Below are 16,491 nucleotides of genomic sequence, written 5' to 3'. Positions count from 1 at the left end.
ATAGCTAGCAGCATTTTGAATGTGTTTAATCCAGTGGCTTTTCCTTATTTAAATGATTCTTTTACCCGGAGAACTTTAATTTTGGTAGTAAGCTACTTTTATAATACTGACAAATGTCTATACTTTCTCTTTTCTAGTACCGTCATAGTGGCCCTCCTTATGTCGGGCCCCCACAACAGTATCCAGTTCAACCACCAGGGCCAGGTCCTTTTTATCCTGGACCAGGACCTGGGGACTTCCCCAATGCTTATGGTAAGTAGGAAAAAACCAATTTTTGTTATTTTATTGTGATTATTTAATTTTGTTGTTTGGTGGATTAGTTTACACAGTGAGATTTAGTGGTGGGAAGGATTTTTAAATAAAATGTTGCTACGGCTCTATCTTTAAAGCTACTTTTTTTTTTTTTTTTTTAAGAGATGAGATCTCCCTATAATGCCCAGGCTGGCTTTGAACTCCTGGGCTCAAGCAGTCCTCCCACCTAAGCCTCCTGAGTAGCTGGGACTATAGGTGCACACAACCATGTCCAGCTTTGAAAGTCACTTTTTATTTTTATTTTTATTTTTTTTTTAAAAGCCAGTCAAATTTAGCAGTGGGGGGTTGAATACCAACTTTAGTGACACTAATGTGAATAAGTTCTGATAACCCACTACCATCGGACCAGCCTGAAAGTCACTTTTTAAAGAGAGGTTTATAAGGGTAAAGTATTAGAGAAATGTGTAATATTTAGTTAATCACAGATTCTGAAGGAGCTGATAATTCTGCTGGAAAGAGCCCATGTGTCAGAGTTCAGACATCTACTACCAACTCATTATTACCTAGAGTTTTATTGATGGCATAAATATACTTTATCTTCCTCCAATGATTTTTTTCTCCAAGCATTTACTTTACACCTTAGAGATTTTGTTAGTGTCACTCTTTCCCACTAGAATGTAGTATCCATGGAGGGTGAGGATTTTTGTTTTGTTTTGTTTTGTTTTGTTTTCACTACTGTATCCTCAAGACCTAGATGGTGACTTGCAGGCACTTGGAGAATATACATGGGATAACTGAATATAACTTAGTTAACCTGTGGTTCCTTATCTGCAAATTATGGTAAGACCCATGCCAGGGAGAGCTTTAAGGATTAGTTCAAATGAAAATGCCTTGAAAATTTAAGTGTTTTTAATTTTGAGAAAAAACCGCCAAGCTTATATTTTGGCATGTGAGCTGATGCTGAACTGAGAAGTAATGAAATTACTTATTTTATTCAACAAATTTCTACTGCATACTATACATAGTTTATTCCTTAGAAAGTGAATTATAAGGGATAAAATCATTAGATACTGGAAAAATTAAGCTTTAAGATTCAGTAAGCATTGATCTCTTCCATTGCCAGCAAAGCAAAGACATTAAATAATTTTAACTGGTTTAAAATGGTAATCTATCCATTAACCAATTTGCTAACATTGGGATTTGTAGCTCAGTTAAGAACTTTTACAGTAGAACCGATTTGTAGGTTTGTTTTAAAATAGCCCAAGAGGCTGGGCACGGTGGCTCATGCCTATAATTGTAGCTCCGTGGGAGGCTGAGGTAGGAGGATCACTTGAGGCCACGAGTTCTAGACCAGCTTGAGCAACATAGCCAAGACCATGTCTCTGTATAAAAGTAAGAACATAGCTGGGCATGGTGACATGTGCCTATAATCCCAGCCACTTGGAAGGCTGAGGCCAGAGGATCACATAAGCCCAGGAATTTGAGGTTGTAGTGAGCTATGATGATGCATTACACTCTAGACCAGGCAAGAGAGCAGGACCCTATCACAAAAGAATAAAAAAGGCCCAAGAAAGTTTTTCTTTGCTTGTGAGGTAAATAGGCAAAACAACCAAATATCTGGCTTTGCTTTTAGAGAACAGAAATACTTTCTGTTACCTTGTTCAGCTTTGCCTTGTTTAACTGCCATTTCAAAGTGATACATACTAGTTTCCCATTATCCTTGGAGAATACATTTTAGAATAGTGGATACCTGAAACCATGGATAGTGCTGAACCCTGTATATACTGTATTTTTGATCTGATAACCAAGAGGGCTACTAAGTGACTAATGGTTGAGTAGCATATATAATGTGGATACACTGGACAAAGGAATGATTCATGCTCTGGGTGCAAGATTTTGTCATGCTACTCAGAATGGCTTGCCATTTAAAATTTATGAATTATTTATTTCTGGAATTTTTTATGTAATATGTCTGGACCATGGTGGACTACAGTTGACTACAGGGAACTGAAACTGTGGAAAGCATAACCATGCATGGGGGTGTACTGTATTTTATAACCTCATTAAATGTCTCAAATATACACGTTTATATAACTCAGTTTTTATTAAGCTGTATTAATACTATGAAATATTTTGAAAACAATGTTACATATAGATTAGTTTTGAAGTTAAATGATACATAGCTGTCACCTATTTTGGGGAGTGTTTTGTTTATTTGTTTGTTTGTTTGGGGTTTTTTTGAGACAGAGTTTTGCTTTGTTGTCTTAGGCTGAACTGCAGTGATGCATTTTTAACTCGCTGCAACCTTGAACTCCTGGGCTCAAGTGATCCTACTGTCTCAGCCTCTGGAGTAGCTAGGACTATAGGTGCATGCCACCGTACCTGGCTAATTTTGAAATTTATTTTGTAGAGACTGGGTCTTGCTGTGTTCCCAGACTGGTCTAAAACTTCTGACCTCAAGTGATCCTCCACCTCAACCTCCCCAAGTGTTGTGATTACTTGTGTGAGCCACTTGTGCCTGGTTTCACCCGGTTTTTGACATAGAATATTGCTAGTGCTGTTGAAGTGTTTCTTACGTATCCGCTTGAACTTAGCTTTAAGTCACAGTTCATCTAATTCTAGTGCCTTCTTATTGATCCTTGTTATGAAAACTTAAATCAAAATAAAATTATCTTAAAGTGTAACATTGGCTGTTCTTATCTAGAATTTTTTTGAATAGAAAAACTATAAGATGAGATTCTGAGGTTTTCATTCAGAGTATACATGCTAAAATTAACAGTATTTCTCTTTCAGTTCCATATTGGAATGCAGTTGTGTCTTCTAATTTATAAAATCATTTTTAAAGGTGTCTCACTGAATTCTAGGCTGCTGTTTACTTAGAAATTATGCAAATCACTTTTTGACTCTGAAAATGTCATCATTAAAATTCTTAAGTCTGGCAGTTCTCTTTATTGCTCTCAATACTACTACTACAGAATGTATAGAAACAATATAGATGAGTTTACTGGAAGGAAAATAATTTACGGATTTGAATATATAATATTATAGCATTTTGGCTTTATTTTATTAAATATATATCATTTTTGTTCATTTTTATAAAAAAGCAGTTTGTTGAGGTGTAGTTGTACCTCAGATATTTTGATGTCTATTCTGTTCAATAGATATTCCTTCTTCTCCAGTAAATTATTTTATTTTTTAATTTAAAAAATTTTTAAGAGGCAAGATCTATGTTGTCCAGACTGGTCTTAACCTCCTGGCCTCAAATGATCATCCTCTCAGCTTTCTGAGCAGTTAGGATTATAGGCATGAGCCACTGTACCTGGCTTTCCCCAGTAAATTTTGGAGCTCCATTAGCCATAGAGTGGGCAGATTATCACCTATATTAAAACAGCATTTCCCTAGTTTCCTTAATTTTAGAAAAATGATCATAAGATATTTTATTATGAAAGTAGTCAAGTTAATCATAAAAATTCAAATAATATAAAGTATATAAAGTTGAAATAGTTCCTCTCCCTTCCCACCCTTTAAAGGAATAATATTTAATAGTTTGATACATATTTTATTTATATTTAAACAATTTTTAACTCAAATGGGCATATCCTATTTATAATGTTCTAAAACTTCCTGGGGTTTTTTTTTGTTGTTGTTATCACAGAGTTTGTTCATGAACATCTTTCTCTCATTATCTATAGAATTTGTCTCATTTCTTTTAAAAGCTATGTACTATTCCATTTTTGAAATAAATCATTATTTATCCAGTTCTCTATCGATAGAAGTTTAGATTATTTTCATCATTTGGACAGATATTTTAGCTTTAAAGTTTGTTACTAGTTAATAGGCTTTTATCAGAATTAAAGTTCTGGTCCAGTAGTTCTCATCAATTATAGGTCCTTCAGCTATACTGTCTTAGGGCAGCTGTCCTGGTCTATGGTCTAGAAACCATAAATGAACATTTCCAGTCTTGTTCCCTCTTTTTGGAATCTCTCTTCTTACCTTTCCACTCCCAATTCTTCATTTCCATCTGAACCAGATGCCTCCTCTTTCCTTTACCACCTCTCCTGTCCTAATCTTGGTTCAGGTTAGAGGTGGGTGTGGGGAATAGGATCATAATTTTGTGTTCTGATGTAGAAATCCTCTGTTCTAGGGCAGAGGACCATCCTCTGGCAGAACTGACATGAAATGAATCCTGAGATTTGTTCCTTCTTGCCCTATTGCTTGAGTTTGTGAGTTGAGTGTTCTTCGCCCCAGAGTTCTTAACTCTACATTTTTACCTTTATGGTTCACTCCAGCATACTACCACTTTATTCCTGTTCTCAGTTTAACTCTTGATTAGTGATTCTCAAAGAATATTTTTATCTTCACTGAAGTTCTATAACCAAGATCATGGAATTCTGGTAAAGTGTAATTCTTGCAGTGTTTTCTACAGTTTTGAGGAAAAATAACTAATAATAGTATTTGCTCAATGTAAAGTTTTTAGTTTTTTCCCCATCAGTATTTCTTAAACATTTTGATGCTTGTTATTATATAGTAGAAAGATGCCTGAAGGAGACTGAAATAATTTCCAGTCAAACCTTGGGGATTTATCGCTCAAGATAGAATATTTAGGTTTTGCTTAGTGGTGGTGGTAATGTTGGTAAAGAAAAGAAAATGATTGAGAATTTACAGTGGTAAAAGGTTCCATTCACCCTTGCTTCAAACCAGTATACTTCCCTTTTTTCTCACTCTACCATATTATTTTCCCCACCCCATTATCTTCTTTTTACTCTTTTCCTGAGTCTCTTTGGACATTGGACGTATCATTCAGCTCATAAGAGCTCAAGGAGTCCTTGTACCATGGTGGTGTGTGGAGAGGCATTATTGTATTTGGTGATGTAGTTATATGCTGACATGATTATTGTCCCGGGTATATTGTGGGATAAGTTGATTTTTCTGTGCTGACCTGGATATTTAGCCAGTGTGTTTATCATTGTTTCTATGGACAATTCAAGGTTTTGAATGTTTTTTTTAGAAGATGTACAATGTATAAGACATTATGTCAAGTTTTTTGTGGAATACAGATGTAAGATATTCTTCTCACCTTTCAGGATCTTATAATACATTTGTTTAATATTCATGTTTGGGTTTAACCAATGAGAAGATATCTAAATAAACAACTATACTAGTGGTTCCCGGATCTTTCAATATCATAGGCAAGTCAAAGGAATAAAAATTAAAGTAAAAGGAAGAAGGAAACACACAGGACTGTTACATTTTTAATTTTGCCAATAACACCTTTAAAGAAAACTGCCATTTATTGCCAGTATCATTTCATATAGAAAGGATATTTTAACAAAAGAGTAGTACTGAAATAATTTCAAAATAGGAACAGTCCCCTATAAAAATTTTAAATTGGTAAACCTTTATATGTGTATATTTATTCCATGGTTATTATTGTCCATATTTTGCCATATGTCATTGATGCATATAGACTGCGGATTGGGAACCACCAATCTATTAACTGGGATCAGCAAACTTTTTCTGTAAAAGAAAAGGGCCAGATAGTAAATAGCTCAGGCTTTGCAGGCCCTGTCGTCTCTGTTACAGCTATTCAACTCTGCCATTGTAGTGTAAAAGCAGCCATAAACGGTAGATAACTATTGTACGTGGATATTTTCCAATAAAAATTTTAGTTAAAAAATAAATGGTGGGGCTGGGCGTGGTGGCTCACGCCTGTAATCCTAGCTCTCTGGGAGGCCGAGGTGGGCGGATTGCTCGAGGTCAGGAATTCGAAACCAGCCTGAGCAAGAGCGAGACCTGGTCTCTACTATATAAAAATAGAAAGAAATTAATTGGCCAACTAATATATATAGAAAAAATTAGCCGGGCATGGTGGTGCATGTCTGTAGTCCCAGCTACTTGGGAGGTTGAGGCAGGAGGATTGTCTGAGCCCAGGAGTTTGAGGTTGCTGTGAGCTAGGCTGATGCCATGGCACTCACTCTAGCCTGGGCAACAAAGTGAGATTCTGTCTCAAAAAATGAATGAATGAATGAATGAATGAATGAATGGTGGTAGGCTGGATTTGGCTCTTAGAATGTAATTGACAGACCTGTGGTCTAGATAAACCTATTTCATTCTATGCATAAGAAACCCAAGGTCAGAGACATTGAGTAATTGACTGGCCTAATTGAGAAATGGTATGTAAAAGTTGTTCACTTTTATTTTTTTTTATTTTTTATTTTTTTTTGAGACAGAGTCTCGCTTTGTTGCCTAGGCTAGAGTGAGTGCCATGGCGTCAGCCTAGCTCACAGCAACCTCAAACTCCTGGGCTCAAGCGATCCTTCTGTCTCAGCCTCCCAAGTAGCTGGGACTACAGGCATGAGCCACCATGCCCGGCTAATTTTTTCTATATATATATTAGTTGGCCAATTAGTTTCTTTCTATTTATAGTAGAGACGGGGTCTCGCTCTTGCTCAGGCTGGTTTTTAACTCCCGACCTCGAGCGATCCGCCCGCCTCGGCCTCCCAGAGAGCTAGGATTACAGGCGTGAGCCACCGCGCCCGGCCTCTTTTATTTTTTTTAAATAGAGACAGGGTCTAACTTTGTCACCCAGGCTAAAGTGCAGTGGCCATAGCTCACCATGACCTCAAACTTCTGGGCTCAAGCAATCCTCCTGAGTAGCTGGGACTACAGATACATGCCACCATGCCCTGCTAATTTTTGTATTTTTTTGTAGAAACAAGGTCTTGTTTTGTTGCTCAGGCTGGTCTCAAACTCCTGGGCTCAATAATGCAACCCGTCCACGTTGGCCTTCTAAAATGCTAGGATTACAGGTGTGAGCTACCCCAGCTGGCCCACATTTTTAATATAATAAAAATGTTTCTTTAAATGTCCCTGACTATATAAGAAGTCAAGTTAGTATGTAATAGGAAACCATTGTTTGGTAGGGCACATTTTTACTCTGCTGGGGCCCACAGTTAAGAAGATGGCTTAATATTTTATTATTTGTGTTTAATCCTGCTATATTGAGATTATCCTATTCTGCCAGGTTTATTCAGCAGCTGTTTATTAGATGTGTGTGATATGCCAGCTTCTTCCCCATTCGTGTTGATTCAGAAATATTTCATGAGAAGAATCTTTTTTTTAATAAAGGAGATGGTTCACCTTTTGGATCTTATTTCTCTTACCTTGAAAAATATCACAGGGTGAGCAGATTATGTTGCTTATAAAGCATCATTTGAAACCAATTTTCAGAATTTGTTTTCTGAGTTAATTTCTGAGCTAATAACATAATAGGATAGCACAGAATCACTAATTTGAGCTCTTCTTTGAGAATAGTTCACTCACTGCTAGAGGATGACTAAGGATTTTTGGTCACTTTACATTGAACTTACTGAACTCTAGTTATGACCTCTGCTTAGGTCTTTTCCAAATCTGATTCGCCAGATACCTGCAGAATTCTGGTACTGCAAATCATACTGTTTCTAAGGTGTTTGTCCGTGAAAATCATTATGATAGTGGTGGGGATCTGTTGATGATGACAGTTACAATAGAGCTAGTATTATTTGACTGTTTACTTAGTACTAAGGATTTTACCTTTATTAACTACCTTCATACATATTTCTTTCCCTCTTGTTACCATGAATCAATTATCCGTGCCCCTATAGAAGGCTAGTCCTTCATGTGTGCACTCTATACCATCTTGTACCCATTTGAGGCCATTACTCTGGCAATTAATTCTCTTCTGTCTTTCCTACCCCCTTTTTTTTCCCTTCCTCTGCTGGATTAGTGCCAGCAGCATACAGCGTACTGTTTTATTCCCATATTTTTAAAAAAGGGTTTTTCTGCCTCCATATTCTTACCCAGCTATAGCCCTATTTTCTGCTTCCCTTTTACAGGAAAACTTAAAAAAAAGAAACACTAGTTATGTATACTCACTGTCTTCATTCTTTTCCTTCTCTTTCAGTATTGAACCCACTCAAAGCACATTGCATAGCATCCACCTCTCTGCTCAAATGGCTTTTGCCAGAGTTGCCAGTGATTTCTACTTTGACAAATCTTAGTTGACCTCTCAGCACCATTTGGCATAGCACACTCTTTCTTAACGATTTTCTTCACTTTAATTAATGCCTTGATTTTCCTTTTCATTTCCTTTCCTGGGTTTTTCCTCATTTCTCTTACCTCTAATGAAGATGGAATGCCCCAGGATTTAATCATTGGGCTGCTTTTCTATGTGTACTCATTTCCCAAATAATCCAGTCTTTTGGGTTAAATATTGTTCATATTTTACTAATTTGAAAATGCATACCTATCCTCTGAATCCAGATTTGTGTCTTTTTAAAAAAAATCTTCCTGATATCTCTATTTGAAGGTCTAATAACCATCTCAGACTTTACATGTCTAAAATTGAACTCTGAATTTTTTGCCTGTAATTCTATTCCTCCAGTTTTCCTCATCTTAGCAAGTAGTGCCTGTGTTGTTCCACTTCCTCAGGCAAACAACCTTCAGACTTTTCTTTGAGTACTCTTTCTCTCACACCAACATCCAGTTCATCAGCACACCTATAGGTTCTATCTTCAGAATATCAGGAGAAGGGATCAGATACTGGATATTTTGAAGGTAGAGCCTATAGATCTGACCCTTTCTCACAGCCTCTAGTGTAAGCACTCTGATTCGACAGGAATTATAACAGCAGCCTAAGTTTTGAAAGTTAAAAATAGTTAATTGGGAATATAAGGAGTGGGAAGAAGAAGATAATTTCAGGCAGATGAGCAGTATAGTCAAAGGCATCAACAAAGTTGAAGAGTTTGGTGTAGTCAGGGGATAGGAGTTAGGAGTAAGTTATAGCTAGAGCAAAGGTGTGGGGTTGAAAAATGGTAGAAAATGTAGTTTGGAGCCTGGATTCTTAGTATCTGGATTTATCTTTTAGGCTACTTGTTCTCAGCCTTTTTCCACCCTACATTAGGACATTGTCAATCTTTAATAGTAGCTCCGTTGGCAGTGGTTCTCTGTAAGTAAGGGAAAACATTAGACCACCCCCACTTCCCAAGTTAATCAGATATATTCCTTCCTTTCCCTGATCAAACCGACATACATACACAAACCCTCGTGTGAGAGTCACTGTTGCAGGTACTGGGCCCCAGAATATTTTTTAAAACCAGTGCTATAGCGTGGTATGTGTGTATGTGTGTGGTGTGGTGTGTGTGGGAGGGGGGTGTGCACATGAATGTGTGTGCATTGCCCAGGTTGGGCTCAAACTCCTGGGCTCAAGCGATCCTCCTGCCTCACCCTCCTGAATAGCTGGGACTATAGGCGCACGCCACTACATCTGGCTTACTGTCTTGTGGGTTGTGTTGTGTTGTTTTGTTTTGTTTGAGATGGGATCTTCCTCTGTCGCCCTGGCTGGAGTACAGTGACATGATCATAGCTTAAACTTTTGGGCTCAAGCAATCTTCTGCCTGAGCCCCCAAGTAGCTGGGACTACAGACATGCACCACCATGCTCAATTTGAGTTGTGTTTCAAAGATAGCTGGTATAAATCTGTAGGAGTTAGGTATCTAGTTGTTTTCATTTTGGATGTTTGAAGGCACTAAATATTTTGGGAGTAATTTCTTGACCACTTTAGTAACTGAAGGATAGCTAGTAGGAAGCGATAATTAGGAAGAATGCTTAGTGTTACTGTTTTTAATCTTTTTTAAGGGATTGTCCAGAGACACAGTGCCATTGATAGTCCTGTAGTGTTTGACAAAATAACTGAGTGCCTCTTTTCATTTTTTTCTAATTCTTTAGGAACGCCTTTTTACCCAAGTCAGCCAGTATATCAGTCAGCACCTATCATAGTGCCTACGCAGCAACAGCCCCCTCCAGCCAAGAGAGAGAAAAAAACTGTAAGAGATCTTTATTAGTTTTTCTTATTTTAAATTTGAAAGTCTGTTCACTTATCAAATAAGTTTACTCAATCAGTATTTATCTCAGTTAATAAATGACTTTGCCATTTTTTCCTTCTTCCCTTACATTCCTACACAAGACCTAGAGGATTTGTATGAGTTATACATATCATTTGCACAATATCAAACTTCAGCATTCATTGAGCTAGGCGTGCTACATGACAACATACACTAAAGCTTTAGAACTGGGAGAGTTTAATGTACCAAGGTCTCACTCAGTGGGAAAAGAAATTTGAGCTCATTTCTCATATACTGACTCTTCTTTAACACCAGTCCTAATTAGCTTTCCATTCAAGTACAAGCTTGCTGAGAAAAGAAATTGATAGCAAAAGAGGAAAAGAGCTAAAGTATTAAAGACAGGAAGAAAAATCCTGCCTTTGAAATATGAGGTCTGTACAGAAAGTATCTAACCATGTAATATGAAAATGGAGACCTTTACTGAAGAAGACACAAGATACAAGAAATATTGTACATAGGACAGTGATGCCTCAGTCCCCTTGAAAGTATCTACCTTGGGACCTCACACAGTTCTCCCTGCATCTCTTCCACTCTTCAAAACACTCTGCAGAATCCTGTGTTGGAATCACCATCAGCTGCCTGTATTTTCCTGAATCTCATCAACAGTCTGAAATCTCTTTTCTTTCAAAAGTGATTTTAGTTTTGGGAAAAGCCAGAAGTCACAGGGCAAAAAATCTGGGTTGTTGGGGGCCTAAGCCACCTGGGTGATTTGATGCCAAAAAACTCTGCATGAGAGGTGATACATGGGCGGTGTGTTGTCGTGATTAAGCTGCCAATCACCAGTTGTCCATAGCTGTGGCTGTTTTCATCACATTGCATCTCTCAACTGATGAAGAATATTGATGTGTAGTACTCCTTATTGTTTGGCCTGGAGGAGCGTACTTGTGATGGACAACACCTTCTCCATCAGAGAAGACAGTTAACATGATCTTGATTTTGCTGTGACTTTGCTGCACCTTCTTTTGGTGTGGAGAACCAGGCAGCTTCTTTTGGGATGACGGGGCCTTTGTTTCCAGATAATAACCATAGACTCATGATTTATCTCCACTTATGACCTTCTTGAGGAAATCTGGTTCATTGGTAGCAGTTTGGAACAAGTCATTAGCAAATGCAGCATGATGTTCCTTTTGCTCTGGTAGCAGAAGCTGTGGAACACATTTTGCCATGACACGTTTCGTGCCCAAGATCCTACGTCAAAATCTCGGACACAGTAGTTTTTGGAATCTCCAAATGAGCTTCTAGTTCTCACACTACACTTTTATTTGTGCTACGGTCTTTGCATCATCCCTAAAAGCCTTCTGAATCATCCAAGTATTTTCCATGGAGGAATGTTCAAGCTTAACGCAAGATACAGATTCGTTGCTCTCCTTGCTCAGTCATGTTGAATGCAATGGCTGCATAGTACATATGCTTACTCAACGGCATCTAGTGCCCTACTGACTATTACAGTGAAGTTGTCATTGTTCACTCATGTGCATTAGATTTTACTCTCCTTGGCTGCCAGATTATATTGATGTCACACAAACTGTTCTCTTATGTTAACAATGGCTGAATACTTTCTGGATAGATTTTGTAGATTTATTTTAGAAAACAAAGTAGAATTTAGAAAATGTATTCCGATTGTTTTTAATAAGTTACAGAGGCTTTGTCTTCGTCTAGTAAGGCAGGTCCAAGAGAATTAGCAGTGTAGTAATATAAAATTTAAATTGCAGAACATTTTATAGAAGAATGGCTTGTGATTTCTTATCCATCAAAACACACAGAAAGGATGGGGTTTATAATCAAGACAGATTCGCAGGCTTGCAGTCACACAGATAAGATAGGTACCTGGGAGTGACTTGATAGCAATATCCTTGAAGTAGTCTAATTTAATAAAAATTAATGAGGTCCAAAACTAGTACTTTATTATTAGAAATAAGTTACTTGTGTATATGTCATAATAAACAAGATATATCAGTGTATTGTGACACTACAATCAAGATACTATGCTTTGGAAATGTTGAATCATCATGGTAGAAGTTGGAGAATAACACTCTCAGAATGTGGAAAATTGAATAAATGAGATAATGAAAACGGAAGATAGTATTATAGAAATAGACATTACTGAAGAAGAAGGTGGAATAAATGAAGCAAAGCTATATACTAATGTATTAGAAGTATATACATACCTGAAAGAATAATTGATACTAGAATTCTTACAATCTCCCCTGAAAGTTTCCAGATCCAGGTGGTTTTATTAGTGAATTCCTAGATTATCGTATGGTGGTAATAAACAGCAGGGGGCCCTTTTTGCCTCAGCCCTGTCTCAGCATGGAATACCTATACCTAGGTACTCCATCTCCATTATAGCACCATCCCCACTGATCTATAAGCATAGGTAGCCTTAAAAAAAATTAAACTAAGTCCAACACACTGTTTTGCAAATTTCATTTTTTCACCTACTAGTATGTCTTGATGATCATTCTGTATCAGTACATGTAGGTCTGCCTCATTCTTTTTACTAGCTGTTTGATATTTAATTGTAAATATGTAAGATAATTTTTGAACTGTTCTATTACTGATTTGCTTCTAGGATGTTTCTGTTTCTTTAATGGAAAAACACTATTGCAGTGAACATCCTTACCTATATAAGATTGTTTGCAGGATAAATTCCAGTTCCTAAGTCATAGCATATGTATATTTTCCATTTTGTTAGAGAACTTCAGAGAACCATTTAGGGCATTTAAAACTTTGTTCTACACGGTAACTTCTATATGTGAAAACTATTTTATGAAACTTGTCTTATGTTAAGCATTGTAAATAAAATCAATCTGATAATTCATATAAAACAAACATAAATAGTTTACCTTTTTGACCTAGAAATCCAACTATCTAGGATTCATTTTAGCTTCTTATTCTGATGAGTTCATGTCAAAGCTAATGGCCTAAATTTATTTGAATGACTATGGATCTGTGATTGAAATATGGATCTGTGATTGAAATAAAGTGAAATGTGGTGATTATCACCTTTGGTATTTGACAGGTTTCCCATTTCACACCTTTAACTCTCACCATGTACCTATAAATCTCCTCCTAAACACCCATCTGTATGTATGCTATTTTATTTAACTTTGTAGATAAGAATTCGGGATCCAAACCAGGGAGGTAAAGACATAACAGAGGAGATTATGTCTGGAGGTGGCAGCAGAAATCCTACTCCACCCATAGGGAGACCCACATCCACACCTACTCCTCCTCAGGTAAGCCAGAGTGAGCTATGATGGATGATGGTATTTACTTGTTCACTAACTTCTACTGAACTCTTCTTTTTTCTAATAGCCAATTTCCGTACTTTCCATTTTCATCAGTTGTCTCATAGCCTCGAATATCTAAATGGTATTTAAACAGACGTGTTGTTTCTCTTTGCAAATTATTATAACTCCAAATTTTTATTTGTAATATTTCTGTGTATTGTCTTCACATTCAGAGCACAGCTGCTGCCATTCTTCCTAATGAACTATTGCATGATACCAAAAGGAGCTGCATTCCTATGGAAACCTCATCATTAAATGAGTATTTTATGTTTTCACCATGGAACCTTGAGAATAAATGCTGCCCTCTTTGTTAGTTTGAATATTAAGGTTGAAAGTTTAAACATTTTTACCAAGCAGTGTTGCTTGAGATGATTTCCTGTTGCCTGTGTTATTGAGAGCATAAAATACTTCTCACCCTTTAGAACTATATAAATGAGCTTTTTGAGTGAAGAGCATCTGTAATTACAGTTATCTCTCGGTATCCATAAGGGGTTGGTTCAAAGTTACCCTCCCCCACTCCCATGAATACCAAAATCCAAGGATGCTTAAGTCTCTTCCATAAAATAGCACAGTATTTGCATATAATTTATGTACTTCTTCCCATATACTTTAAATCATCTCTAGATTACTTGTAATACTGAACACAATGTACATAGTTGTTATACTGTATTATTTTTTATGCGTATTTTATTATTGTTTTTTATTTTTTCTCAAATACTTTTGATCCAAGCTTGGTTGAATCTGTGGACGTAGAACCCATGGATATGAAAGGCCTTTAGTATTTACAAGGGTTATTAGTAAATTCTGTGCATTATGCATGTTTTTGTTCCTAGTGAAGAATATGGTTATTATAGTCTCCTAAGATTTCACTTTCTTTTAGAATTGAAGACATTCTGGGAGGAGCTGGAGTTAGGAAACTATAATAGAGATTAGAATTCCGCAAATTTGACAGGATTTTTATTTCATAATTAGGTCACTTTAAATTTTGATAAATGATTCAGAGACAAGTGATTTTCAGATCTTAAATGTGAAGCCAGGCATGTAGTCTTAGCTGCGCAGGAGGCTGAGACAGGAGGATCACTTGAGCCAAGCTTGGGCAACATAGCGAGAATCTGTCTCTAAAACAAACAAAAAATTTTCTAAAGTCTAGCATGTAAAAACAGATAAAAGCAAGGTTACCAAGGAGTAGAGGACTTCATGTTTTCTTCTTTTATGATGGTGAGGGATTCCTCAGAGTCTGGTTTACAAACAAGTCATATAGATAGATGATCAAATATAAGCCATTTCAAATGATAGACTATTGACTTGGTGTTAGTAATATAGGGTAAAAAAAAAGTTCTTAAAAATGTTCTTAGAGGCTGGGCATGGTGGCTCTGTAGTCCCAGTACTTTGGGAGGCTAAGGTGGGAGGATTGCTTGAGGCTAGGAGTTCAAGACCAGCCTGGCAACACAAAATTGTTAGTTAGATAGTTATTGATTGATTAATTGGCAGTCTGACTCTGTCTCTCAGGCTAGAGTGCCATGACGTCAGCCAAGCACATAGCAACCTCAAACTCCTGGGCTCAAGCAAGTCTCCTATCTCAGCCTTCTGAATAGCTGGAACTATAGGCATGCGCCACCACACCTGCCTAATTTTTCTATTTTTAGTAGAGAGATGGCCTCACTCTTGCTTAGGCTGGTTTTGAACTCCTGACCTCAAGCAGTCCTTTAACCTCGGCCTCCCAGAGTGCTAGGTACAAAATATTTTTAAAAAAGAAGCCAGGTGTGGTGGCATGCACCAAATAGTCCCAGCTACTGAGGAGGCTGAGGCAGGAGGATCACCTGAACATTTGAGGTTGTAGTGAGCTATCATCATTCATTTTCACTGCAGTCTGGGTGACAGAGCAAGACCTGTTTCTTTAAAAGAAAAAAAATGTTCTAAACCTTGGGGTGAATTTAGAGCATCTTGAAACTGTGAATTTGAGAAAGCATACACTTTGGTCCTTTGTTGTAAAGATGTGTTTTCACAAGGAAACGGTGGTTTCTGGGTGACTTTTATCTTAGTCTTTTACTAGCCAGATGAGTATATGTGCCCATCTAGATATGTGAGTTGTAAGGTCATAGTAATGATGATATAGAGTTCTTCAACATTCCCCATTATTCCCTCAGGCACATTCCAAGTTTGGGTTGATTAAGAAGGTCTTATATTTGGTGTCCTCCCTGGAAGTAATCATCAGACAATCAAAGTTTCCAGATTGAAACAATCTACATATATGATCTGTTAGGTCAGGGTATTCTATAGCAAAAACTTGGGATTAGTTGATCAGGGCAGTCAAAATTTAGTCTGTGTTTTCAAACATTAATTAAAGTGTTACTGTCAAGCCAGATAGTTGACAACCCTTTGTTGGTTTGTGTTTAAATTCTCAGCCTCAACACATATATGTCTTTTTGCATTTCTTTGTGGGGTGTATTTGTTTTTCTTTAAACTTTTAAGCTTGATTCCAGCCCTCTTCTGGTATCCCTCTGTCCTTAGCTACAGAAATCCTTTTGTTCTCTACGTTTCCTGCGGGACTGTGGGCCTAAATATGAGTATATATGTCTCTGTAATTATGAAGCACATTGAATGTACACTTTCAGCTGATTAAGGCCCTTAGTCAATAATTTTAATGTTAGTGTATCTTTTTGTGAAGCGTAATATTGTCTATGAAACATACATTTATTTTATTAGGTGATTTGCATTTAAATTCAAATGCATGAAATTCAGGGAATGAAGAAAAAACTCTTTATCAGAGACATACATACTAGAAATATTTCATTTTTCTCTTAAGAAAAACGATAGCACAAGCATCTTGATGGCAACTGAAATTTGACCTCATTTACAGGAAAATCATAGAGAATGGTGCACATAGAGAATGGGAAAGGGTGTTCCTGGTTAAGGGAAGATGTGCTTAGTAAGACAGTCAGTAAATACTTACCATTAGTTTAAAGTGTGTGCTAGGCTCTTGTGTGGAAGGGATGAGATTTTTG

At 37.0% G+C, this 16,491-nt stretch overlaps 1 protein-coding gene across 24 annotated transcripts in view; it reads left to right on the top strand.

Moving 5' to 3' along the window:
• EIF4G3 (eukaryotic translation initiation factor 4 gamma 3) overlaps nt 1-16,491 on the top strand; it is a 352,113-nt gene that overhangs the window by 190,916 nt on the left and 144,706 nt on the right. For all 24 annotated transcript variants that reach the window (XM_075994735.1, XM_075994744.1, XM_075994737.1 and 21 more), the window contains 3 exons: nt 138-252; nt 10,018-10,115; nt 13,310-13,432. In XM_075994735.1, coding sequence (XP_075850850.1) covers nt 138-252; nt 10,018-10,115; nt 13,310-13,432 — 336 coding nt within the window. The remainder of the gene's footprint in view (nt 1-137; nt 253-10,017; nt 10,116-13,309; nt 13,433-16,491) is intronic.

This window comes from Microcebus murinus, chromosome 2, assembly GCF_040939455.1.
Source record: "Microcebus murinus isolate Inina chromosome 2, M.murinus_Inina_mat1.0, whole genome shotgun sequence".
NCBI classification, from domain to species: Eukaryota; Metazoa; Chordata; class Mammalia; order Primates; family Cheirogaleidae; genus Microcebus; species Microcebus murinus.
The sequence above is the reverse complement of the archived record's forward strand: the minus strand, read 5'-3'. Positions and strand labels throughout refer to the sequence as shown.